General features: G+C 43.4%; 1 protein-coding gene across 1 annotated transcript; it reads left to right on the forward strand.

Moving 5' to 3' along the window:
- Nucleotides 1-516: 516 nt before the first annotated feature.
- Nucleotides 517-21,380, forward strand: ALKBH6 (alkB homolog 6). Its single transcript, XM_082231351.1, has 7 exons — nt 517-680; nt 2,069-2,214; nt 3,926-3,994; nt 8,697-8,757; nt 16,540-16,691; nt 18,281-18,397; nt 20,370-21,380. The coding sequence occupies exons 2-7, from the start codon at nt 2,161-2,163 to the stop codon at nt 20,640-20,642; spliced, it is 726 nt and encodes a 241-aa protein (XP_082087477.1). The 5' UTR covers nt 517-680; nt 2,069-2,160; the 3' UTR covers nt 20,643-21,380.
- The last annotated feature ends 555 nt before the right edge of the window (nt 21,381-21,935 follow it).

Consider the following 21,935-nt stretch of genomic DNA (forward strand, 5'->3'; position numbering starts at 1 on the left):
GCACACTTCTTCAGATACCTGAAGAAGGTATCTGAAGGTATCTGAAGAAGTGTGCATGCACACGAAAGCTCATACCAAGAACTAACTTAGTTGGTCTTTAAGGTGCTACTGGAAGGAATTTTATCTTGACTATGGCAGACCAACACGGCTACCTACCTGTAACTGGAAGCATTATAAAGTTTCAGAAAGAAACGGGGGTGGGGGGTTGCCTTTCTAACAGGGCTGGGTCAGAGCAGGGTTAGAGTTCACTCAACTTCCCCAAGAAAACCTCATAGCAAGTCATCCTTCTCCCCCACCCCCAAAGGGACCCAGGAGTCCTGGCCCCTCTCTTTCCTCCAGGCCCCCAAAGGGACCCAGGAGTCCTGGCCCCTCTCTTTCCCCCAGACAATCAAAACAACCCAGTAGTCTCCTTTCACCAGCCCTTTAAAGGAACCCAGGTGTCCTGGCTCCCAGCATCCTTTGCTCTTCAAGAACACCCCCGCCCCCTCCCCACCAAAGACTCATTTTGACCAGCCCGCAGACAATTGATTGGTTCACTAGACTGAAGGAAGGCGGGACCTACAAAGCTCAGCTGTTTGCTGATCTTTCCCGCGGGAGGCTTTCCCCGCTTTCTCTCATTGGATGGATGCAGCTGTCAGTCAACGAGCTACCCGGAAATATCTTGCTGCCTGCTGGAAAGAGTGAGTATGCGTGGAGCAAAAGGGCGGGGGGAGTTTGCAATGGGGAGGGGGCGGCTCAGGACTCCTGGGTTCCTTTTCCTGCCCTTGGGAGGCCTGCTAGAGGGCTTAGGCGTCCTGGCGAGGCTGGGCTCAGCTGGAATGGGGGAGGCTTCCATTGCACCCCTTATTCCCATTTGCAAGAATGTCATCAAAAAAACGAAGATCATGGCCACTGGTCCCATCACCTGCTGGCAAATAGAAGGGGAAGAAATGGAGGCAGTGAGAGATTTTACTTTCTTGAGTTCCATGATCACTGCAGATGGTGAAAGCAACCACAAAATTAAAAGACACCTGCTTCTTGGGAGAAAAGCAATGACAAACCTAGACAGCATCTTAAAAAGCAGAGACATCACCTTGCCAACAAAGGTCCGTATAGTTCAAGCTCTGGTTTTCCCAGTAGTGATGTATGGAAGTGAGAGCTGGACCATAAAGAAGGCTGATCGCCGAAGAATGGATGCTTTTGAATTATGGTGCTGGAGGAGACTCTTGGGAGTCCCATGGACTGCAAGAAGATCAAACCGATCCTTTCTGAAGGAAATCAGCCCTGAGTGCTCCCTGGAAGGACAGATCCTGAAGCTGAGGCTCCAAGACTTTGGCCACCTCAGGAGAAGGGAAGACTCCCTGGAAAAGACCCTGATGTTGGGAAAGATGGAGGGCACAAGGAGAAGGGGATGACAGAGGACGAGATGGTGGGACAGTGTTCTCGAAGCTACCAGCATGAGTTTGACTAAACTGCGGGAGGCAGTGGAAGACAGGAGTGCCTGGCGTGCTCTGGTCCAGGGGGTCACGAAGAGTTGGACACGACTAAACAACAACAACCAGCTGCATGGCAGGTGAAAGTTCAGCAGGTGAAGCTGTTATTCCAGGTAGTATCTACGCAACAGCCACAACAGCCACGTGGTGCTTCGTCGTTTTTTTCCAAAGAATTCCCTTGCCGCCTTTCTAACATCAATTTTCAAGGCCATGTGCAAATGAAAAAATAATATGCAAAAAATGCAACGAAGGCATTAAAACTGTTGTAAAAAGCATCTCTAATTTGGGGGGCGGTTGGGGAGAAGGGAGATATACGAAAGTCCTTTAAAGCACTGTTTAAAAGTCTCAGGATAAAGTGGCAATTATAAGTCAAGGTGAAGCAAAGCCACAGAGAGGTCGCTGCCCCAAGGAGCTTCCAAACCAAGGGTAGGCAATTCAGAGAAGCAGCGGATAAAGGGGAAGGGGGGATATAAGAGGCTGGGGGAGGCAAGAGTAGCAAGGGCCAGATGTGAGCAAATGTCTCCAGTAGGAAAAGGCCTTTCTTGAAAGTAGCTCATTTCCCATGGCTGATGTGCTGCTGCTTTTGTCTTTCTCAGGTGAGCGACTGGGAGTTCACCCTTCTTGGTGAGGCTCAGGGATTTGTGATGGAGTGAGAAGAAACAAAGAAAGCTCAGCTCTCCGTTCTGAGATGTCGGCGACTTCTGATGGGATCATGGCTCTGGAGCCGTGTCGTGTGACACAGGTACCGTCTTGTGGGAGGGATGCTTTTTCCTAGAGGGTTATTGGAACGTCTTCACTATCGATTAGGAAGCTTTGTACAGTGGTACCTCGGTTCTCTAACTTAATCCGTTCCGCAAGTCCTTTCCAAAATCAAAGCGTTCCAAAACCGAGGCGCGCTTTCCCATAGAAAGTACTGCAGAATGGACTAATCTGTTCCAGACTTTTAAAAACAACCCCTAAAACAGCAATTTAACATTAATTTTAGTATCTTAACGAGACCATGGATCCATAAAATGAAGGCAGTAAACAATGTACTGCAATCACACAATCAATCAATCAATCAGTAGCTGAACCGGGTTCCACACAGTCACAAAAAAAGAGCTGCAAAAACAAAAACGCAAAATAAATAGCAAAAACAGACAGACCTCAGCATAACACTCAAAACAGAAGTGTGGCACTCAAATTGGAAGTGTAACACTCAAAACGGAGCATGTTTGGCTTCTGAAAAAAGTTCACAAACCGGAACGCTTTCTTTCCAGGTTTGCATTGTTTGGGTTCCAAGTTGTTTGAGTACCAAGGCGTTTGAGAACCAAGGCACCACTGTATTATGTTCAGTGATAGGAATACACTTGTTCACAGACACACACACACACACACACACACAGAAGTGAATTAAGCAGTCATAGATTTGTCTAGAGTTGGTGAAGGTTTTCCCAGGAAGCAGATGAGCACAATCTACTTTTAATGCTATATATCAAGCCATAGTTAAGTTACAGGTGATGCCACACCTTTCCGCTCACACCTGGTGAGCGACGTCTCATTCTCTAGGACAGGAAGATGAAAGAAACTTGAACACAATTTGGTCATTCTGGGGCTGCTTGTTATCTGGTTAAAGATAATAGTAATGATAAAGATTAAAGATGGTTAAAGATTGCCGCGGGTTGGACTAGATGACCCTCAGGGGTCCCTTCCAACTCTACAATAAAGATCATGCACCTGTTTTGCATCTCATTTTTTCAATTTTGTATTTTTAAGTAAAATGTTGTTTGCTAATTTTAAAAAAAACCCTAAGTCAGGTTTTAATTTGTTTAGTTTGATGAATGAAAATGATATCCTTTATGATTTGAGTATGAGTACATATTCAATAAAAGTTTGCCATTTTAAAAACAAACCTGTGTGCACACTAATGAAATGTGCTGCACATGTCTATGACCAGTATAGACTAGGGTGGCGGCTAGAGAGAAGAAACAGAATAATTATCCCAAAGAAGGGGAAGCAGACAAAAACCACCCCAGAATTTGATCCCCTTCCTCTTCTTTTTCTTCTTTATTAAATTTCTATACCGCCCTTCATCCACAAGGTGGTTTGCAATATTAAAAATGCGAAAATACATACCGTAGTAAGAAAACCAAACAATACTCCCCCCACCCAGTTTAAAAGGCCATCGGTTCTTTAATTAGCCAACATTATCAACTGTTGTTTGATTAGCCAAAGGCCTGGCTAATGAGCAACATTCTCAAAACCACCAAATATTAAATGCCAGATATTTTGTACAGAGGGGGAGTCTTCATTTTATAGATGTTATTCGTTTTTCATACAGAGAGCCATGATTCTGACTGAGGAGCATGCAAAGTTCCCTAATTCACATTGCAGCGGCTGGGATATTTTTTTGGGGGGGGGGGTTCCTTAGATCTGCATTTTTGTACTTTTCACATTTTCTCTTTTGTATGCAGTCTCCACCAGCCGCTTACTATGTTCCAGATTTCATCACAGAGGCAGAGGAGGCGTACCTTTTGCAACAGGTGCTTGCACATTTATGTTCCCCTTTGTGCGGTGTTTTAAGAACTGTCTCGTTGAACTTGAACCGGGGGGACAGGACCTTTTGGCCTCCATGGCTCACATCCATATCAGGATCTGCCCCATGGGCCAAATTTGATGAAATCCCTTTCAGTGTGATCTTAAAGGGAGACTCACAAAGGCCGATGAGCAGAGATCAAATCCTGCTGTCTAGGCTGTGCAATCCTGGGAACAGGTTTGTGCCGCCAGTACATCAGCCGGTGTCAATGGTGATGCCAACTGATGTGCCCAGGCTTTGCAGAAAATCAGCCTGCTGAGCCAAAACTGGCCTTCAAACCAGGGGTTCCTCACCCCAGAATGTCTTCAGCAATAAGCAGCCAGATGCCTCTGGGTGGCCCAAAAGCTGGGCAAACTGCCAAGGTCCATCTTGTATTGTGACCCCTGTAGGATTCCTGGATCCGGGCTGTTGACAGACATGTCCTTCTGAGCTAATCTTTTTAAAAATCTGCTTCTCTTGCCATTGTTGATGTTAAATTTGTATTTCACATTTTCCTCCCCGAGGCAGCAGACATCAAAGTGGTACAGCAGTTAAAGCAGCCATATAGTATACTCTTAACAGCTATCAATATCAAATTTGCCAGGAACAGCTATCAGGTTGCACATGGTGTTTCCAATGATATACAGTGGTGCCTCGCAAGACGAAAAGAATCCGTTCTGTGATTCTCTTCGTCTTGCGGTTTTTTCGTCTTGCGAAGCAAGCCCATTAGTGACTTAGCGGATTAGCGCTTATTAGCGGCTTAGCGGATCAGCTGATAAGCGGCTTAGCGGATCAGCTGATAAGCGGCTTAGTGGATCAGCTGTTAAGCGGCTTAGCAGATCAGCTGATAAGCGCCTTAGCGGATCAGCTGTTAAGCGGCTTAGCGGCTTAGGATCAGTTGATAAGCAGCTTAGCGGCTTGGGAAAAAGGGGGGGGGGAGGGAAAAAACTAGCAGGAACTCTTGGAGGTTATGGAGGTGGGCCAGGAATTCTTGAATGGTATAAGGGCAATCTACACAGAACAGAAAGCAAGACTGATAGTCAACAATGTTATTTCTGAAGATATCAAAATAGCCAAAGGAACAAGACAGGGGTGCCCGCTTTCGCCACTGCTATTTATAGTGATCCTGGAAACCTTATTAAATGCAATAAGACAAAACAAACAAATTAAAGGGGTTACACTAGGTGCCAATGAGTATAAAGTCAAAGCTTACGCAGACGATGTGGTTCTGACTGTGGAAGAGCCGATAGAAAGTACAAAGGAGATTTTGGATGAGATGGGAAAATTTGGAAATATAGCAGGATTTAAACTGAATAAAGGGGAAACAAAAATGATTGTCAAAAATTTGGATCAAGATAAGATCGAACTATTACAGCAAAGAACAGGGATTGAGGCAGTTAGAAAGGTTAAGTACTTGAGAATATGGCTTTCTGGAAAGAACATTGATTTGTACCAAAACAACTACACCCCAGTTTGGAATAGAATAAAAAAAGATTTGGAGACCTGGGCCAGAATGAAACTATCATTCTGGGGACGAATATCAATGGTTAAAATGATGGTGCTCCCTAAGTTGTTATTTTTGTTTCAAACTATACCCATAATAAAAGGCACAAAAGATTTTAAAGATTAGCAAAAGGTGATCTCAAGATATGTCTGGGAAGGGAAGAAGCCCAGAATTAAATTCAAATTATTGACAGATATAAAAGAAAGAGGTGGCTTCTCCCTACCAGACATGAGATTGTATTATGAGGCAGCATGTTTGTGCTGGTTAAAAGAGTGGGTAAAGTTGGATAATAAAGAACTTCTAGATCTGGAAGGATTTAACAACAAATTTGGGTGGCACGCGTACCTATAGTGCGACAAAAAGAGGGTCCATAAGGGGTTCGGTAACCATGTTTTCAGAGGTGCATTAATAGATGTCTGGGATAGATATAAAAACATACTAGAACCAAAAACTCCCCACTGGCTATCCCCGTTAGAGATAATGGGGGTAAAGAAAATCAACATGAGAGGAAAGTGGGGAAAGTATGAAGAAATGGTGACCAAGGAAGGAGGAAAGTGGAAAATAAAATCATATGACCAGGTCAAAGTCTTTACATACGACTGGCTGCACTATTTTCAGATTAATGAAATGTTTAAAAAAGAGGTGAAGGAAAGGGGTTATGAGGAAAAAGAATCTAGATACCAAAAAGAGATAATAAACAATGAACATAAAAATCTGTCGAAAATGTATAAAATACTGCTGGAATGGAATACGAAGGATGAAGAAGTGAAATCAGTGATGGTTCAGTGGGCAAGGGACTTCGGATACAATATCCAATTGGAAGACTGGGAAAGGTTATGGAAGGTGAACATAAAATTTACGGCGTGTACGCTATTGAAAGAAAATATGATGAAGATGCTTTACAGGTGGTATATGACACCAGTGAAGCTGGCAAAGATGTACAAGGTAGACAATAAATGTTGGAAATGCAGACAGAAAGAGGGGACATTTTATCATCAGTGGTGGGAATGCAAAAAAATTAAAAGTTTTTGGGAGGAGATTTACAATGAAATGAAAAAGATGCTGAGATACACCTTTGCTAAAAGACCAGAAACCTTCCTATTGGGTATTGTAGGAAAGGATATTGAAAGAAAGGACCGTAAACTTTTCCAGTACGCGGTAACGGCTGCTAGAATTGTGTTAGCTCAGAGATGGAAGCAGGAGGAAACCCCAACGGTAGAAGAGTGGAGAGAAAAATTGACGGAATATGTAGAATTGGATAAATTAACAGGGAAAATCAGATATACTAAAGATCAAAAGTTTATTCAAGACTGGGGGAAATTTGTGGGTTATCTGGAAAATAACTGTGATGTAAATACAACGCTAGTGGGTTTTAAAGAGGCACTGTAAAGAATTAATAAGTATTGTCTATTAGAAATAATGAAAGAAGGGAGGAAAAATGGCAATATGTAAGAATGGAATGTGTATGAAAGGAATAACTACGAATGATTGTCAGTAACGTTGAAGGAAGTCTAAAATGGATAAGAATGTTGTGATATGGATAAAATGTATAACTGGTTGGAAACTAATAAAATGTTAAAATGCAAAAAAAAAAAAAACCAAAAAAAAAACAAAACAGCAGGAACTCGCAAGACATTGTCGTCTTGCGAAGCAAGCCCATAGGAAATTCGTTTTGCGAAGCACCTCCAAAACGGAAAACCCTTTTGTCTAGCGGGTTTTCCGTCTTGCGAGGCATTCGTCTTGCGGGGCACCACTGTACACAGAGCTCAGTTCTCTTCCTCCTTTCTTTCTCTTTCCCTCTTTCTCTCTCTCTATAATGACTGTTTAGGGAAGTTTTTAATGTTTGATGTTTTAGCGTATTTTTAATATTCTGTTGGGAGCCTCCCAGAGTGGCTGGGGAGAGCTGGCCAGATGGGTGGGGTATAAGTAATAAATTATTATTATTATTATTATTATTATTATTATTATTATTTATTATTATTATTTATTATGACTGATTTCCAGTCTTAGATCACCAGCGATAATTTCTGTGCAACATTAGGATAGTCAGAATTCACTTTCCACGCCTCCCTGTCGTTCTTGGCAATATTGTGATGGAGAACATAAATGTTCCAACTTACAGACTTAACATATAGAACAAGAGAACAAAAAGAAAATGCATTTAGAGAAGATTGGAAAATGTTCATTGAATATCTGTGAAATAAAGGTGTACAGCTGAAAACGCTGGCAGCATTAAATTCAACAGCGTAAATAATTTTGATGGCTGCAGTAATGGAATACTGAATGGTATGGCTTTTGTAAAATACACAGGGATTTGTGATAGGTAAAATGAGCCATGGAAAGAGAAGAAAGGGAGTCATTGGTATCTTAAGGATGGAAAATGAGTATTTTAAATTTAAGAAAAATTATATACAAAAAAAGAAGAGAACATAAATGTTCCTATCTGGGGGAATCTATCCAATGCGTTGGAAGAAGGCTGAGCTGCCCCTAGGTACTTCTGTTTTGTTTTTAATATTAATAAATATTAATTTCCATTTTTCCATTTTCCATTCCAATTAATTTCCATAAGTTTCCATTTTATCACATTTTAAAAAATCCTTATTGTACTCATTACATATTTGCTCAATCGAGCTTCGACTTCCCTCTCATCTCATGGTTTCCATAATTCATTATCACCTCTTAGCATTTTATACATTTTCCTATTTACATTTCACTCCTTCCGTTAATCACAATTTTTAAAATAAATATTAAAAGGTACAGATCCTTAGCATTGCATGTTGACAACCCTGCTAGTCTTGTTAATTGTTTGCGATTGTCCTTCAGATATTGTACAAATTTACTCTAGTCCTTTTGGAAAGCTGGATCGCGCTGATTTCCGATTTTCCCGGTCAGCCTTGCCAATTCCACAAAGTCCATCACCTTCGCCTGCCACACTTCCAGCAATGAGATTTCCCGTTGCTTCCATTTTGGGGCTAAAAGAGTTCTTGCTGCTGTTGTCACATGCATAAACCCTTTTATATCTCTCTTTGGGATCTCATTCCCTACTATACCTTACAGAAATGCTTCTGGGTTTTTCACAAATGTATTTTTAATTATTTTCTGGGTACTACTTCGGATGCCTGCGGTTTCCATGTAAGTATCTTGCTTTCTTTTCCCCCACCTCCAGGTTTATGACGCCCCCAAGCCCAAGTGGACTCAGCTGTCGGGGAGGAGGCTGCAGAACTGGGGTAAATGTTGCGTGCGGACGCTGGAAGGGAACCTCACTGCCCCCCTTAATTGTGTGGATCCCCATTCACTCCTATAGCGCACAAAGGAGGCTCAGAAGGCCATTGTACATTGGGGTCAGTTTTCTTCAAGGGCATGAAGGAGGCTCAGGCAGGGGTGAACGAAGGCATCGTGACACCCGGGGCGGGACATCACTACGTAGGGCGCACGTGCAACGCCGCACATGCGCTGTACATAGCGGTTTGCCAGCTGCGCCACTCCAGCACCATACGGACAGTGCCGGGATCCCTACATCGCCGCTACAGCCGCGAATAGAGGATCCACTACTGTAGCGGCGACGGAGGGATCCCACCCCCATCCGTACTGCGCTTGAGCGGTGCCGGCAGCAAACCCCTATGTACAGCGCATGTGCAGCGTTGTTACATACAGCGCATGCGTGCAACGCCGCACATGCACTGTATATAGCGGTTTGCTGCTGGAGCCGGGATCCTCTGCTCGCGGCTGCAGCTGCAAACAGGATCCTCCACATGCGGCTGTGGAGGCGCGATGGCTGCTTGCGCCGCCACGAGCCCCCACGGGGTGCCTTATTGTCACCCCCCCCCAGACATGGCACCCGGGGCGCACTGCCCCCCACCCGTTGCAACGCCACTGGGCTCAGGCAGCCATTTTGCCACGCATCTGCCCCTAATCTGTGAAAAAATCCCCGCTCTGCAGGGTGATATACAGTCATACCTCATGTTACGTTTACTTCATGTTACAGTGGTGCCTCGCAAGACGAAAAGAATCCGTTCTGTGATTCTCTTCGTCTGGCGGTTTTTTCGTCTTGCGAAGCAAGCCCATTGACGGATTAGCGGATTAGCGCTATTAGCGGCTTTTAGCGGCTTATCAGCTTATCGGATCAGCTGATAAGCGGCTTAGTGGCTTAGAAAAAGGGGGGGAAAGGAAAAAAACCCCGCAGGAACTCGCAAGACCTTTTCGTCTTGCGAAGCAAGCCCATAGGAGATTCGTTTTGCGAAGCACCTCCAAAACGGAAAACTCTTTCGTCTAGTGAGTTTTCCGTCTTGCGAGGCATTTGTCTTGCGGGGCACCACTGTACGTTCTTTCAGGTTATGTCCCGCGGTGACCCGGAAGTGCCGGAAAGGGTACTTCTGGGCTTCGCTGCTCGCGCATGGGCTAAATCGCACCACGCACCTTCACAGATACAGCGCTTCAGGTTGCGTTCTTTTCATGTTGTGAACGGGCTTCTGGAAAAGATCCCGTTCGCAACCAGAGGTACCACTGTAGAGCGATATTTTGGTTTTTGAGCGTCTCGGAAGCCAAGCGTTTTGGTTTCTGAACGCCAAAATCCCGGAAGTAATTGCTTCCGTTTTTGAACGCGCCTCGGAAGCTGAACGGCGTCCGCTGCGTTCCCCCCCCCCAGTTTTCTCCATTGACTTTGCAGCCAGCCCTTTGCAAAAGACTGGAAAGGAGAGGATATCCCATCTAAATCAGATTGGCAAAACAATTTAAGGGAATGCGCTGAACTAGCGAGATGATATCACCAAGGTTGAGAGACGTTGCAGATGAAAAAATTATCAGAGAATGGGACATATATACAGAGTTTATGTACAAAGAACACTGTCAAATTACCAATCCGTTTGGCAGGTTTTGACTGAACTTCTGTGTGTAAAATAGGAAAATTTGATGAAACTCAAAGTCAGACAACAAGGAGAAGTCTTAGGCAAGTGCGTATTTAAAGAATTTAATCGGGGAACGCAAGGGGAGGATTGGAGGTCAAGTTAAATTGAATTACAAAACGATGTACAAAGCAAGGATCAATTAGGGAATGAAAGATTGTATACTTTGGTTTTTATCATCAACTGATCTTCTTTGTTATGTAATGTAATTTTCAGCCAATAAAGCAGTAAAAAGAAAAAGAAAAATCTTTGCAGCCAGCCCTTTGCGCCTCAGTTATTGGAACATTTTTGGAAGTCAAACAGTCTTCTGGAACGGATTACGTTTGACAACTGAGGTCCCACCGTATAGGCCTCTCCTCACCCGAAAAGCTAGTTTAGCGGTTAAGAGCGTTAGATGTGGACTTGGAGAGGTGCATCCATTGTTTGCTGTGAAGCTTATGAAACACCATTTTGCCAGGGGGGGAAATGAGGAACCCCCTGCCTCATCCTGACTTTCTTGACAGAAGAGCAGGATATAAATATTATTTTTTTGAGAAAGCTGGACTTGCTTGTTCGTTCACCCAGCTGGGAGTCAGGGTGGATAAAAATCAATAATTTTAAAAATAAAAAAACATACTTTTTTTACTTAAATAAGATTTTTTATTTAAATCAGATTTTTAAAATAAAATGCTTCTGGAGGAAAAACCTTTCTAAAGATAGTTTTCTGTTTAAGTTACATTATAGTCCAAAGGCTATTCATCAGGAAATAAAGATTTCTTTAAAGTTTTTCATACGTGTTAAAAAGCAGTCTAAGTTAACAAACATGGATACATATGTTAAATAAATTGTTATTAAGGAAATGATTATTTTTCTCCTTCCAATAATATACTGCAGAAAAGTTGTCCAAATATAAACAACAATTTCACAATTATCTGTCTATGTATTTCTGACAGTATAACCAAATCAGTGATTTTTGATATAACTGTAAAAACTGCTCTGAAAATTCATGATTCCAAAAATGAAAGCTTCATCTGGTTGTAAATATTAAGAGGATGCTGGCGAGGCTCAACCTTTCTGTAAAAAAGAAAAGATTTGAATCAAGTCTTACTGACTAGTGATTTAACTCGATTTGATTTAAATCAAATCCACCCTTTTGGGAGTGCCTAAATCTGGACCAGAACACACACAAAAATATGTCCAAAGTCCGTTTCGGGGGCCTAATCCAGCCCCAATGGCAGTTTATTTCCTGGGGTAAAATCCTAAAAAAATAATCAACAACATCAGTCCCCAAAAAAGCTCAATAACTTTAATCCTTAAAAATTTTGGCATAACCCCTATCTATTGTGTTCCGTCCTACTTAGCATCGCTTATGGCAGCGTCTCACCGATATGCTTTCATTAGAGCTAGGTTCAATGTTTTTCCAACAAACGTGCTGAGACATAGATTCACCAAGGGCCAAGTCCCTTCAAAGTGTGCTTGTGAGATGAAAACACCTGAATCTCTACATCATGTTATGTTTATCTGCCCCATGTACAGTTCAGCTCATGCTAGCATACTAAACTCCATAATCCAGCCTATGGCTGACAAACCAGTAGACCAGTGTTTCCCAACCGGTGTTCCGCGGCACACTAGTGTGCCGTGGAACTTTGCCTTGTGTTCCGTGGAGGCGGGCGAGTCGGGCGGTGAGAGGCGGGGCGGCGGCGGCGAGCACACGCGGGGCGGCGAGCGAGCGAGCTCCCACATCCCATCGCCGCTCGCTACTGGGCCTGCGCATCTGCTCGCCGCTGGGCCTGCCCCAGGAGGTGGGGTTGCGGGCATCACGCCCTTCCCCACGTGAGCGGGGAATCCCATCCGCCCCCACGTGAGCGGGGAATCCCATCTCAGCCCCCGCGAGAGCAGGGGAATCCCGTCCGGCCACGCCTCCTGGCTGGCTGGAGGGGGCGTGGCTTGCCCTTTTTAGGGCCGGAGCGGAGGGGGCTCGCCCTCTCTTCTCCGGCTAGCCCCATCGCCGCTCGCTACATCCTATCGCCGCTCGGCGAGCACACGCGGGGCGGCGAGCGAGCGAGCGAGCTCCCACATCCGACGGCACCAAGCAGGGGCCCTTGGCCGGGCCGGTGCCCACCGTGCCCGCCTCCGCCCAGGAGGGCGGCAAGCAGCCACCACCACCCCCGCCGCTGCCCGGCAACCGCGCCGCCGCCCCTGGCTCCCCGCGGCGGCTGATCGTGCAGGCTTCGACGGGCGAGCTGCGAGCTCGGGGGGAAGCGCCTCCGTCCGCAGCGCCCGCCTCGCGGCTCTCATTCCCTGCCCCTGCCAAAGCTCACTCAGCCAAGCCGCGCTCTCCTTCCTGCCTCGCTTTGCTGCCTCCTCTCCCCCCCCCAAAAAAAGCTTGGAGGTTCCCCGGCAAGGGGGAGGGGAAAAAATTGAAAACTTACACTTTTGTGCGTCCCTCCCGGCGTGACGCTGCGCGCTGACGTCACGGGGCTGTAATGGTGGTGTGCGCGAGATTTTTTTCATTAAACAGGTGTGCCGTTGCCCAAAAAAGGTTGGGAAACACTGCAGTAGACCTACACCTTGCCTGGGTTCTCCAAGATGTGGATCCCTATATTACCTTAAAGGTAAAGGTAAAGGTAAAGGTACCCCTGCCCGAACGGGCCAGTCTTGACAGACTCTGGGGTTTGTGCGCCCATCTCACATCTATTGGCCGGGGGCCAGCGCTGTCCGGGGACACTTCCGGGTCACGTGGCCAGCGTGACATCGCTGCTCTGGCGAGCCAGAGCCGCACACGGAACGCCGTTTACCTTCCCGCTGGAGTGGTACCTACTTATCTACTTGCACTTTGATGTGCTTTCGAACTGCTAGGTGGGCAGGCGCTGGGACCGAATGACGGGAGCGCACCCCGCCGCGGGGATTCGAACCGCCGACCATACGATCGGCAAGTCCTAGGCGCTGAGGCTTTAGCCCACAGCGCCACCCGCGTCCCAGCGCCACCCGCGTCCCTTATATTACTTTACAGGTTGCTAAATTCCTAACAGCCGTCCTCTCGTACAAGAGACGGAAAGGAATGTTAGCCGATTATTGATAGTTATAAGAATTTTCTACAGTGACATCAGACATTGATTTTAGTGTAGTGCCTAAATTTTAATCTTAATTTTTTCTTTTGAATTGTTAATATCTGTCCTTGTGAGCTGTGAATTGTGTTATATTACTTGCGGCTTGTACGAGCCCGTTGTTTTGTTTGATTTGTTTTGTCGTGTCGTGTTTTTATGATGGGCGTAAAGCCGAATAAACAGTTGTTGTTGTTGTTAATCCTTAAAAAAGGTCAACCATTTTGGTTGGCCCCCATGGCCCTTCACTTCATCAAATCTGGCCCTCTTTGAAACAGGTTTGGACACCACTGAATTAAACCAATGGCAGCTAAAACGCTTGAAAAACACACACACAGTCACAAACGACAGTGAAGCTGAGGTAACGGCATATTTTTGATCTGTGAAACCTTCAGAGCCTGCCAAAACAAATTTGCTTTCCTGGCCCAACTCGTCTCTTGACAGTGGAAATCTCCACAGATTTGTGAATGACTCAGCCTGCAAGTCTTTGCTGAACTGTAGGCCTCTGTTTTGTGAGGTAAACAGTTTCTGAGGGAAACTGTCGAGAAATTCACATAGCTGTCAACTTTTCCCTTTTTTTAAGGGAAATTCCCTTATTCCGAAGAGGATTCCTCACAAGAAAACGGAAAAGTTGACAAGAAACATGTGGAAAATCACTATGTTTTGGGTTAGGAGACATGTTGGTTGGAATGTGGCTGCCATCAGCCTTGACATCACCACCCTCTACCCCTGTTACAGACAGCATTTTATTTTATTTTTATATTTATAAATATTTTATTAAGTTTTGACAACAAAAGAAATTTCAAGAAAAACACAAAAACAAGAAAAAGACAAAATCACAAAATACAATACAGAAATACAAACACCGAACACAGCGAAAGAAGAAAAAAGAAAAAAGACAAAAGACAAAAAACACACACACAAAATTCCCTCTTTCTTAATTTTCATCTTCAATTAACTTATTTTCCCGACTTCCTCACGTCTCCCGTTCTTGTATCCCTTTTTAGAAATTTATTCAGCAAATTCATAGTCTAACAATTTGTCTATTATTATTTCGATCTTGCATTTTACTTTGTTGCTAAAGCCCCTAATATTTTATTTTATTTTTTTAAACCATTTTATTGAGTTTTACTATTTTATATACCGCACAATCATCAATATCACAAAAAAACCCCACATATATGAGTCTCAATCGCCTCCCCTGACTTCCCTCAACTTCTGGTTCTTTCAATATTTGTTTTTCCTGCCTGTTTTATTCTACCTTAATTTTGTAACCTTTTACATAAATATTATATCCTGATCATTTTCGGACCAGGCTTCCCAAATCACATCTTACATTTTATTATTTTCCCAGTTATAACGTCTTAACTTTATATTTATTTTCTTAATCATAAGTGTTGACTCAAATCCTGCTAGTGAGTCCATTTCTTTACAATATTTCTGTAGATACAACAGAAACAATTCCCAATTCTTTTTAAAATTTTTTTTTATTTATTCCCAATCCTTTTTAAAGTCTCTTTGTCCTTGTCTTTTAGTTTCCCGGTCAGTTTCGCCATTTCAGCATATTCCACCAGCTTTTTTTACCATTCTTCTTTCATTGGTATCTTGTCGTCTTTCCATTTTGGGGATAGTAATATCCTAGCCCCTGTTGTAGCATATATCAATAATTTCTTCCGCTCTTTTGCCATTTCATGGCCTATAATACCTAACAAAAAAGCTTCTGGACTTTTCAAAAAGGTCTTAAACATTATTTTCATTTCATTATAAATCATTTCCCAATAGCTTTTGATTATTTTGATTATTTTACAATCCCACCCCAGGGCCTTCTTTCTCTTTACACTTCCAACCCTTATCGGAGTTTGTTCTGTACGTTTTTTGCCATTTTGGGCAAAAAATATCACATAGTCTTACATAATTCTTTTTAACATTTCTGCTAAAGCCAAATACTTTCATTCCAACATTTTTCTAATACGGGGTGATATACCATTGTATAATTCGTATAATTCTCTTTTCAAAGTTCTACAATCAGCGAATTTTAAATTCACTTTCCACAGCTTCCCCCAACCCTCCATTTGTATCTAATAATAATAATAATAATTAATAATAATTAATTTATTTATACCCCAGCCACTCTGGGCGGCTTCCGGAAAAATATTAAAATACTGTAATTAAAAAGCTTCCCCAAACAGGGCTGCTTTCAGATGCCCTAAATCTCGTGCCCTATAGACAGTAGTTTAATAATAAATCTTTATTGCGGTCCAAAGACCCGTAACATAAATTCAGAATAAAATACAGATATATGTGAGAGAGAAGGACTGAGGCAATATTTATTTAGTCTTGAGTATGATGATCTTTGATACGTATGACTACCAAAAGAAACTGGGGGACATGGAAAAGACTTGGAAGAAAGTTTTAAAATTTTATTTAGAAAAGTGTCGTAAAATATTAATTTTATTTATTAGAAGTATTAGAGTATTTATTAGAAGTATTAGAGTATTAGAAAAATGTTGGAATGAAAGTATTTGGCTTTAGCAGAAATGTTAAAAATAATTATGTAAGACTATGTTATGGTTAAAAGAATTCGGTATAAATAAGTTTTAGGGTTTTTGATGGTAAGATAAGGTTAAAATAGACTAAGGTAATTTAATGACAGAATATTGTGAAAGATGGAAAGGATTTGCTGAGATAATTAACAACTAGAATACAAAAAAGGGAGGTGTGAGGAGGTCGATGAAATAAGTTAACGAAAGTTAAGGATTTGGGAATATTGGATTTGTTTGTAATTTTTTTGTTTATTTTTGCTTTTTGATTGTGTGTTTTGTTTTTTCTTTTTGATTTTTATTGATTTGTATTGTCTAATTGTTACTTTTATCTCCTTTTTTCTTTCTTTTTCTCTTGTTTTTTCCTTCTTTTTTTCTTTGTAACTTTAAAATTCTCAATAAATATTATTTTTTTTAAAAAGAAAAGAAACTGTAGACGGTATTTTAAATATCTGTGGCGTTTTATGCTTCTTTTTCCCCCTCAGGAGGGCTGCCTCACCCCAGAGGGATGGTTTTGGAGAATTTGCCCGCCTGGCTCCAGCCCTGCGCCGACAAAGTCTCCTCCCTCGGCGTTTTCGGAGGGAAAATGGCGAACCACGTCCTGGTCAACGAGTACCGCCCTGGCCAGGGCATCATGGTATCATGGCGCCCGGGATAAAACCACTGAGACATCCCAAAGGCTCTTTGTACACATCTGTGGCATGTCTGGGAAAAAGCGTGCGCCATTCTTCTGGCAGCCTCGCCTCAGAAAAGGCTGGCGCTAACGTTGGGAAAGGGTCGGAAATGGGGAAAACAAAATGGCCCCAGGGATGGCGCAATTGTGGTTGTGAGGGGGAAAGCGGCAGTCAAGGGACTTTTTAGTTCAGAGAAAATGGCAAATAAGAGGTGACATGGTGGCAGGGTGGATAAAAATCAACGATGTTTTTTTAAAAAAAAAACAAAAAAAATGGTTTTTAAAATTTAAATTGGATTTTTTTTAATTTAAATCGGATTTTTTAAAAAAAAATTCCTCTGGAGGAAAAACCTTTCTAAAGATCGTTTTCTATTTAAGTTACGTTATAGTCCAAAGGCTTTTCATCAGGAAATAAGGATTTGTTTAAAGTTTTTCATGTGTGCTAAAACTCAGTCTAAGTTTTTATTTTTAAAAAAAAAAATACCCAAAACGTTTAACCACATCGGTTAACAAACATGGATACATATTGCTATAATGTTATTGCTTTAGTTGAATAAATTGTTTAAATAGGAGCCAACACAACACAAAACACTCTTGCTGTACATAGGTTTTATTTTATTTGTTTTTTATCTTATACAGTGGTACCTTGGGTTATATACGCTTCAGGTTACATATGCTTCAGGTTACAGACTCCGCTATCCCAGAAATAGTGCTTCAGGTTAAGAACTTTGCTTCAGGATGAGAATAGAAATTGTGCTCCGGCAGCAGCAGGAGGCCCCATTAGCTAAAGTGGTGCTTCAGGTTAAGAACAGTTTCAGGTTAAGTACAGATCTCCGGAATGAATTAAGTTATTAACCCAAGGTACCACTGTATTTTGGAAATGTACATTCAGGATTTATTTTTTTTTTAATTATTGGTTTTACAAAATTTTTTATAGACAATACAAACAAATAAAGAAACAAACAAACATGTATAATTTCGTATCCTTTTTTCATAAACTTCACTTCTCCGACTCCCCCAAACCTCCCCTTTCTACATCCCAATTTCCAAAATTATTTCAGCAAATCCTAAACTTATTTTTTTAAACAAATTTGTCCCTTATTTATTCTTTTCTTTTACTTAATCTTTTGCCGCTGTAATCTCCGTTTTTTCTAAAACCTCAACATTTTAGCATTCATTAATTTTGTAATATTTCTTAAGATGGATTTTAAATTTTTTCCAATCTTCATCCGCCGTCTCTTTCCCCTGGTCACGGATTCTGCCGGTCATTTCAGCCAATGCCATGTAGTCTATCACCTTCATCTGCCATTCTTCCAGGGTGGGTAGATCTTGAGTCTTCCAATGCTTTGCGATGAGTATTCTTGCTGCTGTAGTAGCATACATTAAAAAAATCTATCTTTCTTTGACACCAATTGGCCGATTTTTTTGCCTTTAAATTTTGGGGGGGGCCGCAAGAGAGTGGGGCCCTGAGCTAGAGCTTGTTTAGCTTATACGTAAATCTGGCCCAAATATCTCCTTTCCCCTGTCTGACGTTGGGTCTGTTTTCCCCCTAGCCTCACGAGGACGGTCCCCTCTATTTCCCCACCGTCACAACCATCAACCTGGGGTCTCACACCCTCCTCGACTTCTACTATCCCATCAGCAGAAGGCAGCAATCGGAAGGCGGAGAGGTAAATAATACTGGGCAAGAGGACGTTCTCCTCTAGTCCCATTTTATTTTATTTATTTTTTAAATATAATTTTTATTAATTTTTCTGTTGTGCAATTTAGAATCCTCCTTTAAACATCCTTAAAATGTGAATGACTTCCCTTCTTCTCTTTCCATGGTTCATTTTGCAAGTCATGAATCCCTACATATTTTACATAAACGAAACCATTCAGTATTCCATTATTACATCCATCAAAACTTATTTGCACTGTTGAATTCATGTTAATGCTGCCAGCATTTTCAAGTGTACACAATTTCCCCCATATAGTCAATAAACATTTCCAGATCTTCTCTAAACGTACGTTCTTTTTGTTCTCTTATTCTATATGTTAAGTCCACAAGCTGCGCATATTCCATCAGCTTAAGTTGTCATTCTTCGTTAGTTGGGACCTCGCTCGTTTTCCATTTTGGGGCTAACAAAACACGGGCCGCGGTAGTGGCGTACATATATAACCTTTTTTGACACCTGGGAGTTTCCGTTTGAATTATCCCCAACTAAAAGGACTCTGGGTTTTTTTGGGGAAAAGTACTTTTAAACATTTTTTTCAATTCATTGTGAATTATTTCCCAGTACTCTTTTACCCTTTTACAGGTCCACCACCTATGAAAGAATGTACTCTCAACCTCATTGCATCTCCAGCACTTACCTGATTCAGTTTTATACATCTTAGCAAACCTACTCAGAGTTAAATGCCATCTGTAAATCATTTTCACGTAGTCCAGTCCCATTTGAGCCGCTTGGTTCTGGCCAGAGCTGTGGGGAGTGTTGGTTGGCACTGCCACTCAGATATGGGCAGCTCAGTTTCTGCTGGAGGTGAGGATCAGGAGTTCAAGGGAGGCCCAGTAATAATTGCCATTTAGAGGAACATAGGAAGGTGGCTCATTACCAAGCCAGGTCATTCATCCATCTAATTCAGTGCAGTCTGCACGGACTGGCAGCAGCTCTCCAGGGGTTCAAGCAAAAGAGAGTCTCCCAGCCTTAACCTGGAGATCTGGCCTTCTGCACGCAAAATAAATGCCCTGTCAATAACCTATGGCTGTTTGATCCCCCATTGGTAGCCTGCTTGCCACGTTAACCATGCACATTATCTGCCTGTTTTCCCACTCCCCCCCCAAAAAAAATATTGCATCTTTCTCCGCTGTTCTAGGTAGCTGCTGTTGCCCTGATCCTAGCTGTGCTTACACCGTGTAAAAAGGACAGTCAGAACCCACTTACAGGTGTCACCAGGCAATTGCAATGCTACTGACTTTGCTTGGGCATATTTTGGAAATGTGGGTGCATGGAATTTGGGTACCATTTAGCAGTAAGAAGCAACAGATATATCGGGATATGCGGGGGGGGGATCCCCCAAGCGGCAAACCCAGGGGATGGAGTTGTGTGGCACAATAATTTGATGAGCACTGCTATAAAAAGCACACTTCCATTTCTGCCTGCATGCGAAAATGTATTGCTCTCAGGCTGCGCACATCTTAATAATAATAATAATAATAATAATAATAATAATAATTTATTATTTATGCCCCGCCCATCTGGCTGGGTTTCCCCAGCCACTCTGAGCGACTTCCAACAGAATATTAAAATACAATAACCTATTAAACATTAAAAGCTTCCCTAAACAGGGCTGCCTTCAGATGTCTTCTGAAAGTCTAGTAGTTGTTCTTCTCTTTGACATCTGGTGGGAGGGCGTTCCACAGGGCGGGTGCCACCACCGAGAAGGCCCTCTGCCTGGTTTCCTGTAACTTGGCTCCTCACATCGAGGAAACCGCCAGAAGGCCCTTGGCGCTGGACCTCAGTGTCCAGGCTGAACGATGGGTGTGGAGACACTCCTTCAGGTATACTGGGCTGAGGCCGTTTAGGGCTTTCAAGGTCAGCACCAGCACTTTGGATTGAGCTCGGAAACATCACAGCTAAGGGTTTTTGTTTCCCTTTCCAGGGGCCCATCCCTCAGACTGAAGATCAGCGCCACTTCATGTCCTTGCTACTGAAGCCTCGTAGCCTCTTGGTCTTGCGGGAGGACATGTACTGCCATTACCTTCACGGCATCCGCCCGGTTGCAGAGGACACTGTCACAGAGAAAGTGGCCAACGCAGACATGTGTGATGCTGAACTTGGGGACTCGTTGCAGCGGGGGACACGGGTGTCGCTCACCATCCGTCACGTCCCCAAAGTGCTGAAAACCTCTATTTTCCTGGGCAGACGGAAGTGACCGTTTTGCATTGTGGTGGCCCACGCACTGGAACGCTTTTCTGTCCACAAGCAGCTCCCTGCATGCAGAGAACCAGCATCTCAGGGAGAAGGGTTCTAGCCTAGACTTCTCTCTCTCTCTTTCTCTCTCTCTCTCTCTCTCTCTCCCCCTGGGATGCAAGGAATGTTTCTGCGTACAGAGAGTTTGTGGTGGTTCTTTGTTTCTTTAGCATGGAAGAGTATTCCTCCTTGTAGTCCGAAGTGTTGTAGTCCATGCTTGACCTCCTTTTCTGATGTTTGAGAGAGTGAATCTTAACACAGAGAAAGACTGTGAATTGCAGGAGAGAAAGAGCAGCCGCTGTAGACTGCAAATTTGCATGAGCTATTAAGCGGGGGCGGGGGGGGGGAGTGAAGAGAGAGACGAGAATAGTAAGGCCTGGAGGCAGAGGAGAGGATGAGGCTGCGCTCTGGTGCGTAACATGTTCTATAACACGCAGCGTGCAATGTGGCCTGGCAGATGGAATAGATGCTTGTCCTTCCAGCAAAGCCAGAAAGTCAGGCCATCCTCATTCTCTTCCCAGCAAAGAACCGTGTCTGACTTTGCTAGCAGGAGACTGGATGCCTGGGTTTGACTCACATGCCCACATAGCCATGGCAGAGAGCCTCTGGCTTGCTCTGTGGGCATGTCCTTAGGCCTCCAGACCTCCCTGTTTGGCCCACAAGGCTGCTTCTGTCAAGCCATGCCCACCTGTCCTACAGATAAATAATAATAATAATAATAATAATTTATTATTTATACCCCGCCCATCTGGCTGGGCCTCCCCAGCCACTCTGGGCGGCTTCCATAAAAACCAAAAATACAATAAAATATCACACGTTAAAAACTTCCCTGAACAGGGCTGCCTTAAGATGTCTCCTGAATGTCAGGTAGTTGTTTATCGCTTTGACATCTGCTGGAAGGGCGTTCCACAGGGCGGGCGCCACTACCGAGAAGGCCCTCTGCCTGGTTCCCTGTAGCTTTGCTTCTCGCAATGAGGGAACCGCCAGAAGGCCCTCGGCGCTGGACCTCAGCGTCCGGGCAGAATGATGGGGGTGGAGACGCTCCTTCAGGTATACTGGACCGAGGCCGTTTAGGGCTTTAAAGGTCAGCACCAACACTTTGAATTGTGCTCGGAAACGTACTGGGAGCCAATGCAGGTCTTTCAAGACCGGTGTTATATGGTCTCGGCGGCCGCTCCCAGTCACCAGTCTAGCTGCCGCATTCTGGATTAGTTGTAGTTTCCGAGTCACCTTCAAAGGTAGCCCCACGTAGAGT

This window comes from Podarcis vaucheri (assembly GCF_965113315.1).
Source record: "Podarcis vaucheri genome assembly, chromosome: 7".
In the NCBI taxonomy this organism is placed as follows: domain Eukaryota; kingdom Metazoa; phylum Chordata; class Lepidosauria; order Squamata; family Lacertidae; genus Podarcis; species Podarcis vaucheri.